We start from the raw sequence: 22,264 nt of genomic DNA, 5'->3' as shown, positions 1-22,264 counted from the left end.
GGATTTGTGTTAATTAGGTGTGGTAGGACACACAGACAGAAATAACTCATAAAGGGAAGAAGTTTGTTATACTCACCAATTTCCAGAATAGCAGGCCCACCAGCCCAGGCAGAGACACATGGGGAAGCACCAGGGTCAGTCAGGAGGCAGAGGGAGAAGGGGAAATGCAGGCCGGAGCCTTGTTTGGTTTCTGTGGGGAGGAATGGGCAAGGCAGGGTAAGCTGGTTTAGGATTGTGTGATTTGAATAATTTCAGCAGGCTCTGGACATAGGAGCTGTGCCTAGTTGTATGGCCCAGGGGTGATTAGGGGAGGGGATACTGGCTGTAGCGTGAGAACCAATGGAGCAGGAGGAGGGAGTGTGAGCTCTGGACAGGGCAGGTGGAAGGAGTGTGAGCTCTGGACAGGGCAGGTGGAGGGAGTGTGAGCTCTGTATGGGCAGGTGGAGGGAGTGTGAGCTCTGTACGGGCAGGTGGAGGGAGTGTGAGCTCTGTATGGGCAGGTGGAGGGAGTGTGAGCTCTGGACGGGGCAGGTGGAGGGAGTGTGAGCTCTGGACGGGGCGGGTGGAGGGAGTGTGAGCTCTGGACGGGGCGGGTGGAGGGAGTGTGAGCTCTGGACGGGGCGGGTGGAGGGAGTGTGAGCTCTGGACGGGTTGGTTCACATATGAAAGGTGCACAAAGGTGCATCCAATTGCTATCTCTAGGAACTGGGAGGGGAAGTTCCTGCAGGGTCGTCGAGACCCCAGATGTCAGGGCATCAGAAACCTGGAAATAAAAGCCAGGGTTCATACACATGGCTAAGGTGATCTTGGAAAGGAAGGGGAACGCTGGAGCACTGATAGATGCAGATATCAAGGCTTATAGTGCTGCAGTCAGCAGGGTAGACAAGCCGTCACGGCCAGTGAGGCACTAGAAAGCCAGCCCTGCAACTCAGTGTGGGACGGATGGTCTTTTCAATATGTGGTGCTGAGTGACTGGACATTGACATGGAGGAAAAAAGTGAATCGTGGCCGGGCGCGATGGCTCTCACACCTGTAATCCCAGCACTTTGGGAGGCCGAGGCGGGTGAATCACCTGAGGTCAGGAGTTCGAGACCAGCCTGGCCAACATGGCGAAACCCCGTCTCTACTAAAAATACAAAAATCAGCCTGGTGTAGTGATGAGTGCCTGTAATCCCAGCTACTCGAGAGGCTGAGGCAGGAGAATCACTTGAACCCAGAGGCGGAGGTTGCAGTGAGCTGAGATCGTACCACTGCACTCCAGCCTGGGTGACAGAGCGAGACTCTGTTCCCCTCCCCAAAAATAGTGAATCTTGACCCCTAATTCTGACCAAGCACAAAAATTAATTTGAGAGGAATCATAAATCTTTGGAAAATTGGCAATATCCGTGGAAGCCAAGCAGGTGAACACCCTGTGGTCCAGAAGCCCCCCTTCCCCGCCAGGAAATAATGAGAACTTAAGTCACCAAAAGACACATGTAAGAGCCATCAGATCTCCACTGTTCAATAGGCCCAAACTGGACTCTGCAGGATGGACACGTGGCTTAGGGGTGCCATGGAGTACTACGCACAACAAACAACCAAATCCTCCTCCAGGCAGCAGTGCGGGCCACGTCTAGTGAAGAAAGCCCAACATGAGGGTAGGATCCCACGTATACGAAGCCCTAGGGCAATAAAATGTGTGGTGATTGAGGGCAGAGGGTGCTTTCTGGGGGTTACAACTAGGGGAGGGCCAAAGGCTCGTTTGAGGGTGCTGGGAACATGCAATGCCTGTTTGAGTGGCGATGTGTGGTGTACATAGATAGAGTTCATTGAGCTGTATACGTATTTGCACTTTACATAAGGCTTAAAACGTTTTTGAAAATAATCTGGACAGATGACAATTTCATCACATTCTAACACAGAGTAAGTGACAACCTAATACATTTGTAAACAAAAAAACAAAGTACAGTTGATGTTTGGATCCCTTCTGAAATGCTCTCAAAGTGCAGTCTTTTGAAAATTATATCCAGACCAATTCAATATCCAGATGGTTTTGTGATGAAGACTCAGGAAGCAGCAAACTTGAGCCCTCCGAAGATGCCTTGTCCCCTGTCTGCCTTCCTGAAGCCAACTGCCAGTCCGTTTGGTTCACGGCTGGTTTCTTGCAGACTTTGACACTATCATGAAGAGGTTCTGGAATGTTCCCTGGTACAGTGGCTATTTAGGACAGGTCCGATTCTCCTGCAGTGGAAAGTGCGCTCAGAGGGGACAGAGGAAGGGCCGAGGGCAGGGGTCCATGCAGCCGACTTCGCTTGGTGCAGAGAGGCCAGAGACCTCTGCTCTTCCCTGAGCTTTAGGGGAGGCCTCCAGTCTGGCTTGAATGACTGCAGTGTTTTCACAGGTGCAATTCTGGACAGTTGCAGCCAGATGTCACTGAATGTCCTATTTTAGGGGGTCCACGCCAGCTTTGATAGCATTGCTTCTTGGTTACTCTTTTGGAAGTTGGCCTTTTCCTTGCGAGAACACCTGATTCCTGGCAAAGGGTTCCGTTTTTAGGACAGATCGCGAGAGTGCCTGTTTCCGCGTAATGATCTTTATGCTTTTTTATTTAATTACTGTTACCAAATGGCCTTTAAGGCCATTTAATCCCAGTGTTTATGAGAATGAAACTATGTGATGTTAATTTTTTCTAAGATATATAGACTGTAAATCACAAATAAATCATGGAAGGTGTTGTTTCCAGTAAGAAATTATTTTAATAATGACAGCCAGTGAAATTCCCTCAGTGATCACAGTACTGTCAGTCAAATGTAGTGGGTTGAGCAGTGAACACCCCCTGAAAACAGAGGTCTCCGTCCTGATCCTCAGAGCTTGTGGATGTGACCCTTTGGAAAAAGGTGTGACCCTTTGCAGATGTGATGAAGGATCTCAAAATGAGGTCCTCCTGCATTGTCCAGATGGGTCCTAAGTCCAATCACAGGTGTCCTAAGAGAAGAGGAAGAGACACAGACACAGAGAGAAGAGGCCACACAGACGGTGGCAGAGACTGGAGTGATGTGGCCACAAGCCAAGGGACAGCTGGAGCTACTAGGAGCTGAAGAGGCCGGAGGGACCCTCCCCGGAGCCACTGGAGAGAGCCAGGCCGCGCTGATGCCTTGATCTCCAACCTCCAGAACTACAAGAGTGGACCGGGTTGTTCTGAGCCTCACGCTTTGTGGTGCTGCGTTACAGTAGTGACCGGAAAATCGAGCATTAAGAAAAAGCCGAAATGCATCGCAGGCAGCTTCAGAACATGCAGGTCTTAAGGGGACTGTCTGCAGCTGCAGCTCTGCCCTGGGCCCGTGGCGTTTATTCTCACAGGGTTATTAATGCTGAGTCCTGCTCATGTCCGTTCTAAGTCGTTTTTCTAGGGAAAAAAATACAGGGTTTCTATACAGAGATAAATATTTAACATGTAGGTCTGAATTAAATAAAAATGGCTAAAATATATAATTCAAAATTTTAATTTTCATGTTTATATAGGAAGAATAGAAACCATGAATGAATATATTCTCAAAAGAGTTGTTTTGGCCAGGCGCGGTGGCTCATGCCTGTAATCCCAGCACTTTGAGAGGCCGAGGCAGGTGGATCACGAGGTCAGGAGATCGAGACCATCCTGGCTAACACGGTGAAACCCCGTCTCAACTAAAAGTACAAAAAACTAGCCGGGTGTGGTGGCAGGTGCCTGTAGTCCCAGCTACTCGGAAGGTTGGGGCAGGAGAATGATGTGAACCCAGGAGGTGGAGCTTGCAGTGAGCCGAGATTGAGCCACTGCACTGCAGTCTGGGCGACAGAGCGAGACTCCGTCTAAAAAAAAAAAAACAAAAAACAAAAAACAAAAGAAAAAACAAAAAGTTGTTTTGGGCCAGGCACGGTGGCTCACACCTGTAATCCCATCACTTTTGGAGGACAAGGTGGGAGGATCGCTTGAGCCCAGGAGTTCAAGACCAGCCTGGGCAACATGGCGAGACCTCATCTTGTTTAAAAAAAGAAAAAAAACTGTTTTAAATAAGCTAATCGAAAAACTCATTTCCTTGCTCTCCTTTTCCAGCCTAGAATATGTGGAGCATTTGCTCTGTTGGTGTGATAATGTGAGAACCAGGCGCTGTCAGGGTGAGAAGGGTGGCCTGGGGGACGGGGGCAGTAAAGAGAAGTCTCTTATTACTGACTTTCGGAGGAGAGCCAGGGGCACGGTGTGGCTGACAGAGGACAGGCCAGGAAGAGCTTGGGATTTCCTCCTCAGGAGCCGCTCGGGGGATGTGCAGTGGGGACATGCGTCCGAACACAGCCAGCTGGTCAGAGGTGCTGCCGTGCCAGGCGGGGCCTCTGGGGTTTTCTGTGTCTTGGCCACACAGACATGCTCCAGTTTCACAAAATGAGCGCTCCTGGCAGATGCTGAGTATCCTGTTAGAGCTGCCTTTTGGGAGATCCTTGTCATGGGGTGTGCCTGTCCACTGGAGCCCCCAGCGCCTCAGTAGACCCTCCCTGCACGGCAAGTGGGGACTGCCGGTCAGGAGGGCAGGTGCTTATCCCACTTGTCAGAATTTATCTTCAGGAGGTGACAGAGGGCTGCAAAGACCCATCTGTAGGAGCCTCACTGAAGGGTCCACAAGGGTGAAAACAGAAACAAGTGTTCAGCAGTAGTGCCTGTTTAATAAATTATGATGTGTTCAAACATCCAAAAGCTGTGCGGTTAAAAATCCCGGCACTGAAAGGCGGTCACAGTATGCGGAGAGGAAGATGTCCTGCACACCGAGTACATCGTAATCCCAGGGTGCGGAGCCCTTGGCACATGCATGCGCCAGGCTTCAGGTGGGTCTCCTGGAGGGTCCTGCGGACGTGGCTGCTCCAGGCTCTCTCAGTGGCCCATGCCCAGGTCTGACGTGCTGGTATCTGGGTCTGAGTAGCATAACGGCATTGGGGGTGCTGAGGGTCCCCCAGGTTTTTGAGCCTGGCCCCAGGGCACGCACCATGGAGATGGTGGTGTGGAGTTCCTGCCACTGAGTGATGTTGGGTCTCAGGGTTGGGGGAAAAGAACTTGATTAAATGAGTCTGGCTGCTTCTCCCGCATCCAGCAAGAAGAGCCCAGGGCTTGAGTCGCACCCACGTCTCCCATTTCGCCTGCACACTTTTGGGTCTGTATTACTCCACAGTGTTTGTTTCTTATCTGCCTCCAGGGAGGCGTCTGATGGGACACCACGCCCAGGGCCTGCTACCCACAGATGCTCAGTGGGGTCTGAGGGCTGGAAGGAGGGTCCTGCAGGGACTGGGCACTGTAGTCAGCATTGGCCGTTCTTACCCCTTGCCTCCTGCCTTTGGCCTGGGGGCTCTTGGTCTGTCCTCAGTGGAGGGATGGCCCCTTGGCCTGGATGGCAAGATCTGAGAGCTGGGGCTCCTGAGCTCCGTGGGGCTCAGCCTTGTTGGCACCGCCCCTGCCAGACAGTGGGTGGGACAGTTTATGCAGATGGTGGGGGAGCCTGGCCTGTCGCAGTGCCGACCAGCCCCCAGTGGGTGGCCGTGGGAGACAGCCCGTCCTGGCTGCTGGGCTGCGGGGTGGCACATCCCAGGCCCTGCTGACGCCTCGCGGGTCCCTCTCTTTCAGTGAATGAGTTCACGGTGATCAGGAAGAAGTTCAAGTGTCCGTACTGCAGCTTCTCGGCCATGCACCAGTGCATCCTCAAGCGCCACATGCGCTCGCACACGGGAGAGCGGCCCTACCCCTGCGAGATCTGCGGGAAGAAGTTCACGCGGCGCGAGCACATGAAGCGGCACACGCTGGTGAGTGCGGGGAGGGTCCGCGTGCCGCGCGCTGTGTGTGGCCACGATGTCTGGGCAGGCGGGTCCTGATGAGGGTGCAGACCGCCCCGGACCCCACACCGGGTCCACTCTGCACGGGGGGAAGACAGCAGGGCAGGGAGAGCCGCCCGGGTTAGCACAGGGCCCCTGTCTGCTCCGCCCTGGCCTCCTGGGTGTGTGTGGGCCACATGGCCCCTGCGGAGGCTTCGGCCCACCCTGCTCACCTGCTGGCCCCCAAGGCAGCCAGGCCTCGGCAAACTCAGCTCGCTCTGCTTGGAGCCCCCAGCCCTCAGCCACCTCTGCGCCACCCGCCCCCGCCCTGCCTCGGGAGGGGGAACCCTGTCCTGTGCCTGCCGACCTGTCTGCACCCACCGCGCCCACCCTGGAGCTCAGCACCGGCAGGTCGTTGTCAGGTAGCAGGTGTGGAGTGGATGGATTTGCTTGGGGAGGAAATAATAGAAAAAGGCAGTCTGGGAACAGGGAGGCAGATTTGCCAAAAAAGGCCTGGCGAGGGCATCGCAAGTGGGTGAGATGAACCAGTGAGGCGGGTGGGGCACAGGCAGCCCAGAGCGGGGCTGCCCCAAGGGTTCGGGGAGTCCTGGGACGCCCACCCCGAGGCGCAGAGTGCAGGGGGAGCTCGTGGCGGGCAGCTGTGTGAGGAGAGGCAGTGGAGGCGGCCCCGGGCTCCGGGCTGAGGTGGGGCTGCTGTCGGGGCGGAAGAGGCTCTGGAGCATCGCTGCCAGTTTAGGAATCGCAGGAGAGTCAGCAGGTTCCGGAGCGGACCTGCAGGAGCCAGCTCCACTGGGAGACCCACCGGGGGGCGGGGCTTTACGGGGAGACCCACCGGGGGGCGGGGCTTTACCGGGAGACCCACCGAGGGGCGGGGCTTTACCGGGAGACCCACCGAGGGGCGGGGCTTTACGGGAGACCCACCGGGGGGCGGGGCTTTACGGGGAGACCCACCGGGGGGCGGGGCTTTACAGGGAGACCCACCGGGGGGCGGGGCTTTACGGGAGACCCACCGAGGGGCGGGGCTTTACGGGAGACCCACCGGGGGGCGGGGCTTTACGGGGAGACCCACCGGGGGGCGGGGCTTTACGGGAGACCCACCGAGGGGCGGGGCTTTACGGGAGACCCACCGAGGGGCGGGGCTTTACGGGAGACCCACCGAGGGGCGGGGCTTTACGGGGAGACACACTGCGGGGCGGGCCGAGCGCCAGGGGTCAGGTTCTGTTGGTTTCTGCTTTTCCAGCGCAGTGGTGGATACCCATTTGTGGTAACGACCCCTGTGGGAGCTCCCTGAGGTCAAGCTGCAGAGCTAGAGGGGTGCAGGGCCCTGGCCTGCCCGTGTCTGCCTGGCCGCCTGTGGGTGAAGGGGCACTCCAGGCCCTCGGATGCCGCCTGGGATGTGTCCTGGAGTGGATGTGGGGCTGGGCTTAGTGCTGGGCTCTGGCCGTCCCTGATGCCCCCACATTTGCCTTTGGAAGGTGGAGGACAGTAGAGAAGGAACAGTCCTGGGAGGGTACCCTGGACCACGAGATGGCAGGTCTGCAAGGCCAGAAGCAGACCCACATCCACGCGAAGCCGCGGAGGCCCCAGCCTTGTTTTCCGTAGCTGAGGATGTGCTTCGGTTCACGCAGGCCACAGGGCTGATCTTACAAACCACTTATAAAAAGCCGCGGCGGGGGGGCGGGGTAGCTGCACCATGCCGACGTGTTTCCTATTCAGAGAAAATCGCATCTTGTTTTTTAAACTGATAGGTGCTAACACGTTTTAACAACATGGATTGCACCATCTTTCTTTATCAAATCCGTATTAACCTCTCAATAAGCGTTTTGATCCTGTTTGAGGTTCATTGTGGCTGCCTGTTCCTTCTCGTTGGATAGGGTTAGGGTTTGTTTTTTTGTTTTTTTGTTTTTTTTTTTTTTTTGAGACAGGGTTTCACTGTGTTACCCAGGCTGGAGTGCAGTGGCGTGATCACAGCTCACTACAACTTTGACCTCCCGGGCTCAAGTCATCTTCCCACCTCAGCCTCCCAAGTAGCTGGGACTACAGATGTGCACCACCATGCTCAGCTAATTTTTGCGTTTTGTGGTGATGGGATTTCGCTGTGTTGCCGAGGCTAGTCCCGAACTCCTGGCCTCAAGTGAGCCACCTGCCTCTGCTTCCCAAAGTGCTGGGATTACAGGTGTGAGCCACTGTGTCCGACCAGGGCTGGGATTTTAGTCCTGGGGTTCATGATTGGGCTTCAGGGGGTCATACTTCCCTGGAAAATGTACTTACAACATATGGAAAGCCAAGTGTGGTGGCACATGCCTGTAATCCTAGCACTTCGGGAGGCTGGGGCAGGATGATAGCTTGGGGCCAGGAGTTTGAGACCAGCCTGGGCAAAATAGTGAGACTCTGTCTCTACAAAAAATTAAAAAAAAAAAAAAATTAGCCAAGTTTGGTACACACTTGTGGTCCCAGCTACTTGAGAGGCTGAGGCAGGACGATCACCTGAGCCCAGTGAGGTCGAGGCTGCAGTGAGCTGTGATTGCACCACTGCACTCCAGCCTGGGCAACAGAGTGAGACCCTGTCTCTAAAGAACAACAAACACAAGCAAGCATATGGGGCTTGACTTTTTCTGAGGAGAGGCTCTGCATGTAGCCTTCTCTGGGGTCCTGGACCTGAGAGCGTGGAGACCCGAGTGTGAGACGGCAGCTCCAGCCAGTCCAGCCACCACTTTCACCATGGCACTCGTGAGCACTGACTGTCAGCCCTTCCCTGGCCTGGGTGGCCCCTCTACCTGCTCCAGGAAGAGCACCAGTGGCTGGGGCAGGACCCCCCCCCACGCCTTGGCAGGGCCACATTTGGAGGGTGGGCCAGCCGTGCTCTTGCAACCACAGTGCCCCAGAGCCTGGGTGGGCTGCCAAGGTGTCCCATCTTCCTTCTTGCTTCCTTCCAGGGCATTTGCCCATTTGGATGAGTTCCCAGCCATCCAGCCCTGGCCACAAGGTCCCTGTGCCACCCCAAGCTGCCCCTGCTGCCTCCTCAGGTGCCCTGGCCCCTGCACACATGGGAGCCTAGGTCTCAAGGGGCCTCAGTGTTTTTCACTAGCCCCGCTCCAACCCTTCCTGGGCCTGTGTGCACCAGGTCACCGTATTGGGAAGTTTCTACTGTGGCTTGTCTTGAATTTTTGTTCTGGAAGTCTTTGGTTTAAAATATAGCAAAACAGGCTGGGCGCGGTGGCTCACGCCTGTAATCCCAGCACTTTGGGAGGCCGAGGCGGGCAGATTATGAGGTCAGGAGATCGAGACCATCCTGGCTAACACGGTGAAACCCCATCTGTACTAAAAACACAAAAAATTAGCCGGCCGTGGTGGCGGGCGCCTGTAGTCCCAGCTACTTGGGAGGCTGAGGCAGGAGAATGGCGTGAACCCGGGAGGCAGAGCTGGCAGTGAGCCGAGATCGCAACACTACACTCCAGCCTGGGTGACAGAGCAAGACTCTGTTTCAAAAAACATAAATAAATAAAATACAGCAAAACAAAAGACCAAAGGAGCAGTCCTGGCACCAAGTTGTCTGAGGCTCTGTTTCAGATGTTTGGGCATCTGAGGTGGGCTGTGTGGTGCTGCCCTGGCCCTGAAGGCCACCAGCTGCCCCTGAAGGTCTCACATCACAGGTGCGGCCCCCATTCCAGGCCATGCTTAGAGCTCACATAGTTGCTTTGGCAGCAGACATTTGAGAAGTGAGGTCTTTATGGTTCCCGGTTTTGTGGTAGTTTGTTTTGTGGAAGTTATAGGCAACTCTGCCCTCAAGGAGGCGGGTCTAGAAGGGGAGGTCGGGCCGTGCTGGGTGGCCTGTGGGCCTGTGGATTCGGGACGCTGAGGCAGGAAGTATATAAGGGCCCCAGGCCTAGCCCCAGGATGGGGAGGTGGTAGCTGTGATGCCTGCCTGTCAGAGGTCTTTGCAAGTGTAGCGGGACCGTCTTCCGCCATGACACACATTGATTATATATGTACTTGCTCATAGGAGAAAACTGGTGAGTTTGGAATGGTTTAAGGAAGAGCTAAACTCACAAGCACATCCCAGCTTCAGTTCTCCGTGCAGCCTCAAGGCGCTGCAGGCCCCGGGAGACAGCCCTGCGGATGGAGGGAGGAGCCGAGGGGAGCCTGGGGTCAGTGCGGGGTTCAGCCTGGAGGACTGACCTGAGGCCAGCCCACCTCCGAGAAGCCCCTTGTGTGGACTTGGCCAGGGGCCAGGGGTTGCTATTGGGGTCCTCTGTGGGTCCTGCCGTCTCTGTCCTTGGAGGGCAGGGACAGGGGCTGTGCTGTGAGGGATCACGGCCAGCCCCCCAAGGCCTCCTCGAGTTGGCCTGGCCGAGGATGCCCGTGGGTGGGTACATGGGCCGCCTCTCCCTGTCCCTGGCCATGTCTCTCTGAGGTCTGCTTCTGCACAGCACAGGTGTCCCCGCCCACCCTCAGCAGAAGCCCACCTGGGGCCACATGTCCCCAGCAGTGTGTGGTGGTTCCCTCAGGCCTCGAGGCCGGTGCTGAGACCCTCCAGGAACCCAGCACCTCGCGTCCTGCCACATGGGCCCTCTTCAGGGTGCTGCCCCATCTCCCTGCCGGGCCCAGCACAGAGCACAGCACAACTGCCCCCCCCCAGCAGCCACACCTCCTCCTCTGACCATAAATGCTCATCTCTCTTCTTGTATGTCTCAGTTGACCTTGAAACAGCCTGAGAGTGGGGGAGTTGCCTCCTTTTCACGTTCCTGGGGTCAGGGTCAGGGGCTGAGGGGTCAGGGACTGAGGGGGTCAGGGGCTGAGGGGGTGTCCACGCAGCCAGGCTGAGGTGTGGGCCCACCTGCCCAGCTGGCAGCCCCCACCCCGGCCCGTCCCTGTATAGGGCGCACAGCCATGGCTGGGTACAGGAGGAGCTCTGTGAGCTCCAGTCCAATGCGGGGCCCTCAGCCTGTCCTGCAGGGAGGTTTGGAGGAAGCCAGGCTTTTAGGCAGAGGGGTGGTGTGACCCCCGTGAGAAGTGTGTCAACCCAGGGGGCCTCTGGTGGGGGTGCTTGGACACACAGTGTAGACGCCGAGACTGGCCCACCTAGGGGCTGGGTTTGTGGGGGAGGGGCACTGCCGCCCTCGTGCCAGCATCCCCTTGGGACAGGGCTGCGTTGGTGCCACCTGCAGTTCTGCCTGTGTGGCTCAATGATAGGAGCTGGGGCTCAAGGTCTGAGCACTCCTGTCTCTGCCCGCCTCCTCCACCGGGAGCCTCTGCCTGTGCAGATGCTCTGAGGGCCCGGGAGGCTGTGCCCCCCGACCCCAACTGGGCCCTGCTCACCCCCTGCCCCGCACCCCCCCCACCTTCACCGGGCCCTGCTTACCCCCTGCCCTGCCCCTGCAGGTCCACAGCAAGGACAAGAAGTACGTGTGCAAGGTGTGCAGCCGCGTCTTCATGTCTGCCGCCAGCGTGGGCATCAGGCATGGCTCCCGGCGCCACGGTGTGTGCACCGACTGTGCTGGCCGCGGCATGGCCGGGCCCCTGGACCATGGCGGCGGAGGTGGCGAGGGCTCTCCAGAGGCGCTGTTCCCAGGTGACGGGCCCTATCTGGAGGACCCTGAGGACCCACGAGGGGAGGCAGAGGAGCTGGGCGAGGACGACGAGGGCCTGGCCCCTGAGGATGCACTGTTGGCGGACGACAAGGATGAGGAAGACTCGCCGCAGCCGCGCAGCCCCCCGGGAGGCCCCGACAAGGACTTCGCCTGGCTTTCCTAGGCCTGCCCGCTGGCAGGGTCGGTGGCTGCCTCGCTTCGTCCACCTGTGTGTGTGTCCAGCGGGTCTCCACTGCGGGGCCAGGGCCATGCTCACCCCTCTCGCGGCTCCTCCTCTGCTTCCCCCTGAACCCACCCCCCACGGAAACCAGCCCTGTGGGCTCAGAAGCAGGTGCAACCCCAGCAAGAGGGGTGCTCTGGGACCAGACATGAAGTGAGTTGGGGGAGGGTACAGGGTGGGTTTGAGTGAAGGAAGAGCACGGTCCTAAGTCCCCAGCAGGTGGTGCGGGTGTGTGAGTGGCCCCTGTGACGGCCAGCCTGGCTTGGACACATGATGGTCCTGTGGCCGGGTCCAGTGGGCACTGGGCGGGGTGGTGTGTTCGGCCCAGAGGCCCCCGGCCTGAGCAGGTGCAGAGTTTCACAGACACGCAGTCAGCCCGGCTGGAGCCTGCCCTCCCCTCCCCTAGCAGCCAGGTCACTGCCTGTGGCTGCAGCCGTGGCCCGTGGTGCAGCCGTGGCCCATGGCAGCCTGTAGAATCCAGGTGCACAGAGAGCCCTGCCACCCTCTTACCTCTGGGCTTTGGTGCTTAACACACAACACAGCTGCAGAACCCTGCTGGAGGCCGAGGGCTCCAGGTGCTATCTTAGGTGGACACAGCCCTGGGGGCTCCTTCCAGGAGGACCCTCAGCCCTGTGCCCCCCGCCACTTCAGGCCACACCAGGTTCCCTCTGCAAGGGCCTTGGCTCAGTCGTGTGCACTTCCTCGGAGAGCCTTGGGCTGCCGTGTCCACCCTGGGCTCTGCCCGTCCTGTTCTGCCCATGGCCCAGCCCGGCCGCTCCTGCTGACCCCTCCTGGACGGGCTGGAGCTGGGCTCCTGCCTTTGCTGCTAACACTGGAGGCGGTGTTCCCAACTGCAGTGTGCTGCTTACATCTCCCCGCGTGGGTAACCAAATTTCTAAGTAGTCAGAGACATATCGAGGTAGTTACATAAAATTATTTTGTTTGGCATTATTTTTCTCACTCGATGAAACTATATAGGGTTTTTTTTCCTTTAGCTTGTGGTCAAGTCCTCTTGCTGTGTTTTCAAAAGCACTCACATGTTCTTTCTTTTCCTGAGTGAAAAGCAAAGGTCCCACGGTATGTGCTGTGGTGCCTGGCTTTGGGGGTCCTGGAGGCAGGCTGCCCAGACTCACAGCCTCAGGACAGTTGCCACAGCCTGTCTGCTCGTTCAGGCTGCCTCTGACGCACTCACCACTAGGACATTCCATCCCTCACCCCCTTGTCTGGCACAGGCCACCACTGCGGTGCTGTGCCTTCGGATGGGAGGTGGGCGTGGTGGCCTCCTTCCCTCCAGGACCTGCCTGTGTGAAGACCCCCCCCGGAGTGCTGAGCTTCAGGGCTGCATGGAAAGAGTTTTTACTCTCTTTTTCTAGCCTGTACACCAGGCTTTTCCCCACATTGTCAGGTAGAGCACCAGCTTCCCTGACCGTTGCTGCTCGGGGAGGGCTGGGGCTGGCCGGGGGTCCTGTGGAGGAGAGTACATGGAGGACTCCAGGTACAGCGCAGGAGTCACAGCTTTTGTTTTTTTGACATTGGCTCCCGGTTCTACCAATGACAGGGTGCCCTGGCTGGAGCTATCATCACACACACCCCTCAGCTCGGAGGCTGTGGGCTCCTCAAAGCTGGAGAAAGAGGCCAAGATTTTTCTGCACACGGAGTGTGGGGATAGGAACCGGGGCAAGCGCTGGCCCCTCAGTGGTGAGCCCTGCCCACTCTTACTGAGCAAGGTGGGTGGCTCTGGCACGAGTTCCCCAGGGAGACAGCACGGCTACCAGGGAGCTCCAGCAGAGCCCTCCAGCCCTCACCCCAGGCCAGCCCTGCCCCGGCCTCTTTGAGAATTCTCAGAACTTTGTACCTTTCCCCTGATTTTTAAAGCCCTTTTCTAAACAGACTGACTTTCTTATAAAATACATTTGGAAACCAGACCTTTGCTACCCACCAATGTCTCTGGGTTTTGTACCAGTCCCTGCTCTCAGGCCACCCTGCCCAGGACCCGGGCCTGCCTCCCCCTCCACACTCAGGATGTCCTGCTCCGTCTGGCCGGCTCACTCCGTGTGGCCTGCCTTTGCTGACCGTTCTGGGGTTCCCCGTCGGAGCTACAGGGGCATTTTCTTCCCTAAAAACCAACAGTGTCCCACTGACCTCCCCAAGAGTTTGCCGCGTGGCAGATCTCCTGTTCCTGTTCGCAGTTTGCCGACCGAAGAGTGTGGGATTTCTGAGGCCCAGGTGAGCACGTCCATCTCAGGAGGCGTGGAGGGAAAAGACATGTCATGAAGGGTTTTTTTTTATGTGACTGATTTTTTTTTAAATCGATGTTCAAACTAATAAATATTTTTTTATGAAGAGGAAAAATGTGTAGATTACATTTCACATTTTGTATTTTTGTTTGTGTCTGTTTGTATTTTGGTGTTTGCAACACCAAAGTGGGAAATACAGTCCATTGGGGGTAGTGTTATTTGGGGGCGGGGAGGGGGCAGGGACACCACGATTTTTCTATCAAGCTCTGGATCCTGACCAGGTTGTACACTGGGGCTCTCTGAGCTTTGGGAAACAGGACACTGCCAGGGCTACGTAGGGACCTGACTCAGAAGACGCAGCTTACTGCTTCCAACTTTGCACATCTTCCTCTTTAAAAAACTGAGAAAATGCAAAAACTGGAACTTTTTGCAATATTATAAAAGATAATCTTATTTTAGCTCATTCTGTGACATGTGCAACTCTTAAGAAAGCCATACTTAATGGTGGTGGTTTTTATTTTTTAGATCTTATATTGTGTTTTGTATGCAGCCCTTTTAGAACTACTTGTAGTGAGGGTGCTGTGTGTGCTTTTCTTAAATATTTATTTTTTCAACATGCTTTCAACCTGTCAACAAAAACAAAACAGACAAAAAAAAAAAGGGCAGTGTTTGAAGATTGTTGATTTTTTTCTGGGGATAATCTATATTATATTGACTTTCTATTATTATAAACCTGTGTTTGTATTGGAGATGTGTCTACTATTGGGGGAAGAGGTTCTCGTAATCGCTCGGTGGGAAATCATGGCTCTGCCGTCCTGCCTCTCTGTGGCCGTGGGTTCACGTGGCCTCTGCGGTGAGTTTCTGCCTAGGCGCCTGTGCGTTTCCTTTCTGTGACGGGATTAGCTTAGACATCCTTGCAAAGCGATCACTTTCAATAAATTGGGAAACTGCTGCTCCAGCAGATGCCTCCTGTGTCTCAAATGATCCTTCCTCCGGCCTCGCCTGGGGTGGCCGTGGCCGACGGGTGACCCTCGGCCCTCTGTGGGCGGCTGCCAGACTCCACCCACCTGCCCACCACAGGGTCCCAGCCCCACGGCCTTCCTCCCAAGAGGCAGACAAAGCTTCTGGAAAAACCTCAAATCTTTAATTTCTCTCTTCGCCTGGTGCAGCCCAGACGTGAGACACCTGAGCTTCAAAAACATGGTAAAAACAGCCCCAGGGCCCGAGAGCCATTGAGTTAAGTGCGAGTGGGGGAGTCCTCTCCCCAACACCCCTCAAAGTGCATCGGGACTGGCCCCCCCAAAGCTGGGCCCATAACACCCTTGATAAATCTATGGGCCGACAGGCGGGGGGTGGCTGCCCCAGGGCCCTTGGGGCTAAGGGGATAGCGTTGTGGTTTGGCTTTAGTGCAAAAAGCGTTTCTTCAGAGGCACTTTGAGTGGTGGGACCCCTCCCCGACCTGGGGGGTTCAGGGTCAGCCCCCACACCCCAATTAAAAGCAGACCCTGCAGCTGGTGAAGGCCAGCCCCTGGGGCTGTCCCGGAGCTGTTTCAGCCCCGGGCCTGGAGAGGGTGGGGAGGGAGAAGGTGGTAGCTTATGTTCTTGAACGAGCCGGACTTAGTCCAGGAACCGCTGGCAGGCTTTCTTCCAGCGGCAGGCTGTGCACCACAGGTCCCGGCGCTCCATGCCATACACCTTCCGGCACTTCTTCGCATCGCCACGGGGCTTCCTGTGGGGGGGGCACAGGACATGGGGTGCTGTGAGACCAGGACCCTCCCCACCTGGTGCCAGCCGCAGGCCCTCAGCCCACACGCACCTCAGGGTGACCCCAATCCTGGAGGACAAGGCGGGCGGGCAGGCTCCGACTTCCGTGGGCTGCGGCTCCAGGCGGGCGGGCGTCAGGCAGCCCTACAGGGAGACACAGCCAGGGCTTCACTCCCCTCCAAGAGGGCCCTGAGACCCGCCCCAGCTGCCAACTGTGGCCTCACCCACCTGGTAGACACGGTCACTGTGACAGGACTGGGGGTTAGCAACAGCGCTCAGGACAGGGGGTGGGGGCAGGGGCGGGGCAGGCGGCCGCAGGGAACTAGGCAGGGCTGGGGGCTCCAGCAGCTCTGGCAGCTCCAGGCGGGGGAAGGCAGGTGGCATGGAGGCCGTGGGGGACACTGGAGTCAGGCTGGACAGCCCGTCGGTCAGCGTGTCCACACCAACATCCAGCTCTGTGTAGTAGAAGTCTTCCTCACCGTCACTCTGCTCAGGCTCTGCCTGCCTCCTGCGGGAGACACAGCCAGTGGGAGCTGAAGGGGTGGCCTGGCCGGGCCTCACAACCCCAGCCAGCCCGCAGCCCCCACTGCACCCCAGGCCCCACCGCACCCCAGGCCCCGCCGCACCCCAGGTGCACCAGGCGGATGTGTCTCTGCATCGCAGACGCCGTGCTCAGCACCTTCCCGCAGCTCTTCCACAGACACTGGAACATGACCTGGGCCGGGCTCTGCAGCAACAGGGGCCAGGGTCAGGCTCAGCCGCCATACCGGCCCCTCCCTGGGGACCGCCCCCAAGCTCACCTTCCTTTTCCTCAGGGTGGGCTCCCCGAACAGAAAGTGGGCTGCCTCGGGGGGCAGTGGGGGTGATGGGGTGGACGGAGAGGACTGGTCACTGGCCAGGTCCCAGCCCCAGTCTCCACTGTTGCTGCTGCTGCTGTAGCTGCCTGGGGGCCGCACCAGGGCCTCCTTCCAGGGCTCCAGGCCAGGCTCTGTGGGGACACGGGCCGCCCGCCTTAGAACTTCGGGTGGGTCCAGGGAGTCTCTAACCCTGAGCTGCCCCTGTTCACCACATCCGGTGAGACTGGTGGGCAGAGCGTCTTGGAGGAGCTGGCCCCAGGGCTTGGGGAGAAACCCCCCCAGCACAGGAAAGGGTCGGCAGACGTGTGTGGCCAGCCACGTGGAGGTGAGCAGGTTAGGGAGACCAGAAGGCCTGGGTCCTGCCTCTTTGGCCTCAGTAAGGGGCACTGAGGGTGCGGGAGTCCATTTTAGAAAGAAGGCCCTGGTTTGAGGGCTCTGCTTACCCCACAGAAGCTGGGTGGCTGTAGGTTCTGAGCCCTGTCCCCACCGACACCCCTAAATGCAGACATCTGAGTCTTACCTGGGCTGAAGGCTGCAACTGGGGCCCCCAGAAGAAGAGGGCTGGTGGACAGGCTTGTAAGGGCAGCGGCAGCCATGACCTCGTCCAGCCGGGCTTTTCCTGGGGTGGCTCTGGAGGAGATGGGGGCGGGGTGCCGGTGACCCAGCCAGAGCTCTGGGCCCCTCCCCTCGTCGGTCCACGTGCAGGCCTGGGCACGCGTGCACACCAGGCTCCCCACTCCCAGCCCTGGGCATGAGACCTGGCTCCTCCCCCAGCTCAGGTTGCAGAGAGAGCTGAAAGCCACCCGGAGCCGCCAGGAGCAGGGCCAGGGTCTCCTGAAGCCTGAGTTCTCCACATCGCGGGCTTGGCTCCACTGTGGTTCCTTCAGACCCTGGGGCTGGGCAGGGGTCTGACGCCCTGGCAGAGGGGCGGGCCAGGCCCAGGCCTCCCCCCATCACACATTAACCAGGGTTGTGCAACAGCAGCTGTGGGCCTCACGCCAGGCCTGGGAGGTGGGAGTGGCCAGCAGCCGGCAGCAGCCAGGGGGAGACTGAGCTGGAAGCACGGGCAGTTCCCCAGGCCCCAGCGAGCCAGGCCCGGGCCCGCCCCTGCCCTGGCAGCCAGACCGAGGTGTCCGGCCTGGTAGGGGTTGGCAGGTGGCCGTCAGGAGCCCCAGGGATTCCTGGACAGCCGCCCCATGCCGACCGCGCAGCCTCTTCTGCACAGAGACGCACAGCCACCCCCTCCCGGTTCTGAGCTCTAGCCCCGAGGAACTGCGGTGGAGGGAGGTGTAGGGACTCCGAGTCATCGATCATTTCTGCTCAGCTCCTCCAGGGCTGAAGAGCTTGGGGGTGGCTGGTGATTACAAACCTGGGGCCCTGACCTGGCCTCCGTCGGGGCCCGTGTCTCCGCACCCCACCCACCGCCCCCGCGCACACCGAGTCCCGCGGCACCGGGCCTCCCGCTCACCTCTGCGCTGGGACGGGGATGTGCGCCGACGGAGTCCGGGGCCCCGCCGCCGCCCCCGTCCACGTCCGGGGGGCCCCCAGGTCCGAGGCCCGCGGCTCCGACTCCTGCGGCCGCGCGAACTCCAAGCCCGCGAAGCCGCCGCCTACGGAAGAGCCCTGCGGATGGGGAGGGGGCAGACTCAGCGGAGGCGGCGGCCCGGGGAGGGGGGGGGTCCCTCAACCTCCGCCGCGGATCCGCTCGGCGCCCGCCTCGAAAACCGGCTGCGGCCGGTGTGGACGGCGCGGCCCCGCCCCCGGCCCCGCCCCCAGCCCGGCGCGGCGGGAAGGGCTCCCCGGCCGTCCGGCGCAGCCCCGGCGGGACCCACGGACACGCGCGGACCGACGCGGCCGCCCTCCCCGCTGCCCCGCCCCCGGGGGCCCGAAGTTTGGGCAGCACTGACGCCATCTTTGCAGCGAGAGAAACTTGGTCGGCGCCCCCGCCCACCGGCGCCCGGTACCTGCGGCGGCGTGGGCACCGTCACGGGCGCGGCGCGCGGCCCCGGACCCTCTGCGCGCAGCCACGGCGCCTCGGCCCGCAGCGCACTGGGGTCCCGGCCGGCGGCGCGGGGCTGGGGGCGCTCCATGGCCGGCCGGCCGGGCGCCGAGGCTGCAGCGGCGAGGGCTGACTCTCAGGACGCGGCCCCGGGCCGGGCCGGGCTGGCCGGGCCGCCGACCCCCGCCCTGGATCCGGCCGCCGCCCGCGCCGCGCCGCCCGGAGGCTGCCCGGCCCGCCCCGCCCCGTCCCGCCCCGCCCCGTCCCGGCGCGCGCATTGGCCGCGCGGCGTCCACACCGCAGGCGGGCGGGCCCGGCCGGCCGCGCTCCCGCTGGCCCGCTCTTCGAGGCCCCGCCCCGGCCCGCCCCCTCCGGGTCGCTCCCGCGCTGGCCTAGGGAGGGAGACCCGGCCAGGCCCAGCTCCGAGGCCTCCGCCCACCCCGCGCGCCCGCGCGCCTCGCCGGGGAGGGCCCATTCCCCACGGGCGCGCTCGCAGAGCTGCCAGAGCCGGGGAAGGGGCCGCGATTCCTTGGCGGGCTTCCCGGCAGCAGGTTACTCTTTAACGCTCGACTGCCCACCTCCCCCACCCCTTATGTAACACCAGGCTGGGTGGCGGAGCCCTCCCGTGGAGTCCAGGGTCCAAGTCCCACCCGGGGGCGGCCACCCTGCCGGCTGCGCTGCCCCCTAGGAGTGACTGGGACCCCGTCCCCGCACTGACCGAGAGTCTGGCCGGCAGGAGCACCGCCTCGGCTAGGCCCGGGCGCCCCGGGGGCAGCCAGTCCCAAGGCCAGAGGGGACGGCTCCAACCCTTCCAGACAAACCCCCCGCCCCAACCCGCCCAGCTTTCAAGAAGAGCAGACTGCGAGGTGGCCGCTTTCATCCTGCGGTGGCGCTTTATTTAGACGCGGGCCTTCTCTGGAGCCCGGGGAGGCCGCGGCTGTCAGAGCGGCCAGGACCTCACGGACCTCATGGGCTGGCAGCCCAGGGACCTGGGACTGGCGCTGTCAGCTGTGAGGCGGGGCGGGGCGGGGGACGGGCCTCACTCTGGAGGAAGGAGCACAGGTCCTTGAGTGTTCAGGGCAGGCAGGGGTCTCCAGCCCCTCCCTAGGCTGGGGCAGCTGGAAGCAGGGGGCGTCCGAGCCCCGCACGTGCTGCTCCTGCCAGCAGGGTCCCCCAGCTCCCGGATGCTCTCATACACGTTTTCCAGGGGGCCGCTGTCCACATCCAGAGCCCTGAGCGGGAGGGTCTGGTAGGCCAGGTCACTCGCCAGGGCCAGAATCGCTCCCTGGCCCTTGGGGTCCGGCGGGTCTGTGGTGGGTCCTGGGTCCCTCCTTTTAGGCTTGCAGACCCTGGAGTACAGGACGTCCACCTGGAGACAGGAAGCCAACCCGAGGAGGGGTCAGCACCATCCAACCTGCTGAGGACCTGCCGGCCCCACCCACAGTGCCTTACCCTGGCCCACGTTACCTGAGCGGCCGGGGTCACCTGAGCCTTTCCCTGCTGTGGCTCTTGGGGACTGCTATGGGTCCCTTTGCGCTTCTGGACGCAGGCATACTCAGCCACCACAGGGCTGGCCGCCAGGCTGACCCCGGGAAGGGCCGCCAGCCCCACGTTGGAATAGGTGGCCTCGAGGCCAGCGCACCCTGCGGTGGCTGCAGCTGCCGGCAGAGCCCGGGGCAGCTCCTGGTGTGGGAAGGCAGAGGGGCCTGCCTGCGGTCCGGTGATGTCCCTGGACACCTCCAGCCAGTGTGGGCGCAGGAGATCCATGCTGGCAGGCCGCAGGGCTGGGGGTGGGGTCAGGGCAGAGTTCACTCCGGGCAGGGGGCAGGAGCGGATCTGGCCCAGGGATTGGCACGCTGCACAGTAAGCCCCGCCCGGCCGCCCCCGCCCCGCCCTCCGCTCACCCCTGCTGCCGCGCGGGCCCCGGTGCAGCTCGTGCAGTCTGGTGTCCGACTTGCTGAGGGAGCAGAGGTGGGTCCGCCTCAGCAGGGACTGGGGGCGAGGAAGGCTGGTCGGTCCCCTGCGGGCCCCACCCTGGTCCCCGGGACAGCCTGGCACTCACTGCTTCCGCTGCCGTCGCACTGCCCTGCAGCCTCGCCCGCTGCCTCCGCGTCCTCTTCCTGGGGGCTACAGCGTCCTCAGGCCTTGGGGGTAGAGGTGGGGGATGGGGGGCGGGTCGTCAGCCTCGGGTCCAAGGCCCGGTGCAGGGGCGCGTGCAGAGCTGGGTGCGCGGACCTGCCTCCAGCCCCTTCCCGCGCTGGGCTGTGAATGGCAGCCGCAGCAAGGCCCCAGACAGAACCGGGCTGATGGACCTACCTGCGGCAGGCTGTGCACAGCGCCCACAGCCAGAGGAGCAGGGCGCAGCACCCTAGAACCCAGAAGGCAGGAGGGGCCCAGGACACTGGCAGCCCCATCCTGTGAAGCCGAGGCCCTGGGGGCAGAAGAAAGGGGCACTGGGGGCTGGCCAAGGGGACCTGCGCCACCTGGCAGCCCCAAATCTGCACCTCCCGCAGCTGCGGGGCTCCTGCGTCTCCCGTTCCGGCTCTGACTCAGCACAGGAAGCCCCAAGGCCTGGCAGTCCCTCCCTCCCAGAGGTGCCCACCTTCTGGCGGGGGTTCTCGGTGAGGTGAGCTAGGGCTGCTCTGCCTGGCCCCTCTGTGTCCCTGCGGGTGACCATGGTAACGCCCAGCATGGCCGTGAGGAGGGGCAGGACAGCTGTGGCCACCATAGCCCAGATAGTAACCAGCATCCGGGGAGTCCCTGGGTGTGCGCCACAGGCCACAGACTCCACCTGCAGCCACCCTCTGCCCAGACATGGTCTCCTGTGTCAGGTAGTGCCCCCAAGCCGCTCGCTGCGGAGCCCAGAACTGGGAAGAGCTGGAGGCTGGTCAGCAGGAGGGACCCTGCACCTGGAGGAGCTGGAGGCTGGGTCAGCAGGCAGCAGCAGCTGCTGGGGGTGCTGATGCCCCCACCCCACTTCTCTCTGGCTCTTCTTGTCTGCCAGTGTCTCCGCCAGAGAGGACATGTCCCCTTCTTGGGGCTCTTAGCAGAACTTCTGGGGGTGGGGGATGCCTTACAAACAACACAGTCCAGCAGCAGAGAGGCAGAAGCTGGGAGGTGAGGAGTGGTCTCTGGAGTTTGGGGCCAGTCTGCTCAGACCCAGGGAGTGGGCTTCAGCCTGGCCGACTGATCCAGCTGCAGCCACATCCCAAGGCCTCCCAGACCCCAGCTGCCCCCCAGGAGGGCACTTGGGGACCAAGGTACTTGGGGATCTGCCCAGGCACTTACCAAGCCCACGGCCAGGGGTCCTCAGCTCTGTCTGGGGCAGGCCAGGAAGGTCTTTGTGCAGCCCTCGGCTGAGCTCCCCACCTCATCACTTCCTGCTCCTGTCGCCGAGCGCCTCCCCTGAGCCTCCCACCCTGGGCAGCAGCCACCACCGCAGCCTCACCCACCTGCTGCGCCCCGCCCGAAGCCTAGACGAAACGTGTGTGCCTCTAGCCCGCACTGTTCTGACAGCCTAACTCACATCCCCTCCACACACGAAGATGTGAGCAGAGCTGGCACAGAATCCCCAAACCCACAGGGCCAGGTCCGCCTGCCTCACCAAGAGTGCCCCACGTGGTGGGCCAGTCCTCCCACCCGTCTCGCCCGCTGGAGCAGCACTGAGCTCCACCCATCTGTGGGTGTCAGGCAGCCTGGCGGGCACCCTGGCCTCCGATCTGCCTTGGTCAGAGAAGGGAGAATGCTGGCCTCCTAGGCCCCTCCAGCCC

General features: G+C 60.7%; 3 protein-coding genes across 8 annotated transcripts in view; 1 reads left to right on the top strand and 2 right to left on the bottom strand.

The window, feature by feature from the left end:
* The window catches only part of ZBTB46 (zinc finger and BTB domain containing 46), a 90,699-nt gene extending 76,162 nt beyond the window's left edge, over nt 1–14,537 (top strand). For all 4 annotated transcript variants that reach the window (XM_054542371.2, XM_054542372.2, XM_024238777.3 and 1 more), the window contains exons 4-5: nt 5,621–5,796; nt 11,209–14,537. In XM_054542371.2, the coding sequence (XP_054398346.1) occupies nt 5,621–5,796; nt 11,209–11,580 (548 nt within the window). In that variant the 3' untranslated portion in view covers nt 11,581–14,537. The remainder of the gene's footprint in view (nt 1–5,620; nt 5,797–11,208) is intronic.
* Nucleotides 14,538–14,996: 459 nt separating this feature from the next.
* Nucleotides 14,997–18,723, bottom strand: SLC2A4RG (SLC2A4 regulator). Its single transcript, XM_024238795.3, has 8 exons — nt 18,460–18,723; nt 17,964–18,118; nt 17,016–17,125; nt 16,439–16,626; nt 16,265–16,365; nt 15,867–16,146; nt 15,691–15,782; nt 14,997–15,603 (listed from the first exon to the last, which is right to left on the bottom strand). The coding sequence occupies exons 1-8, from the start codon at nt 18,583–18,585 to the stop codon at nt 15,492–15,494; spliced, it is 1,164 nt and encodes a 387-aa protein (XP_024094563.1). The 5' UTR covers nt 18,586–18,723; the 3' UTR covers nt 14,997–15,491.
* A 640-nt stretch (nt 18,724–19,363) lies between these two features.
* Nucleotides 19,364–22,207, bottom strand: LIME1 (Lck interacting transmembrane adaptor 1). Of its 3 annotated transcripts, NM_001133119.1 has the most exon segments (6): nt 19,364–19,863; nt 19,962–20,278; nt 20,399–20,486; nt 20,557–20,638; nt 20,811–20,925; nt 21,783–21,868. In NM_001133119.1, coding segments are annotated over 2 exon segments (141 nt in total). In that variant the 5' UTR covers nt 20,909–20,925; nt 21,783–21,868; the 3' UTR covers nt 19,364–19,863; nt 19,962–20,278; nt 20,399–20,486; nt 20,557–20,595.
* Between the last annotated feature and the right edge of the window lie 57 nt (nt 22,208–22,264).

This window comes from Pongo abelii, chromosome 21, assembly GCF_028885655.2.
Source record: "Pongo abelii isolate AG06213 chromosome 21, NHGRI_mPonAbe1-v2.0_pri, whole genome shotgun sequence".
NCBI classification, from domain to species: domain Eukaryota; kingdom Metazoa; phylum Chordata; class Mammalia; order Primates; family Hominidae; genus Pongo; species Pongo abelii.
Note: the sequence above shows the minus strand (reverse complement) of the source record. Positions and strands in the feature narration are given on the sequence as shown.

Excerpts from the sequence above, each read along its gene's own strand:
- LIME1 (XM_024238524.2), bottom strand. The coding sequence starts at position 20,908 with ATGGGGCTGCCAGTGTCCTGGGCCCCTCCTGCCTTCTGGGTTCTAGGG. Across the intron at positions 20,639-20,810 it reads CTGTGCACAGCCTGCCGCAG|GCCTGAGGACGCTGTAGCCC; the intron begins GTAGGTCCATCA and ends TCTACCCCCAAG. Across the intron at positions 20,487-20,556 it reads GTGCGACGGCAGCGGAAGCA|TCCCTGCTGAGGCGGACCCA; the intron begins GTGAGTGCCAGG and ends CCTCGCCCCCAG.
- SLC2A4RG (XM_024238795.3), bottom strand. The coding sequence starts at position 18,585 with ATGGAGCGCCCCCAGCCCCGCGCCGCCGGCCGGGACCCCAGTGCGCTG. Across the intron at positions 16,627-17,015 it reads AGTTGCAGCCTTCAGCCCAG|AGCCTGGCCTGGAGCCCTGG; the intron begins GTAAGACTCAGA and ends GTGTCCCCACAG. Across the intron at positions 15,783-15,866 it reads ACAGTGACCGTGTCTACCAG|GGCTGCCTGACGCCCGCCCG; the intron begins GTGGGTGAGGCC and ends GTCTCCCTGTAG.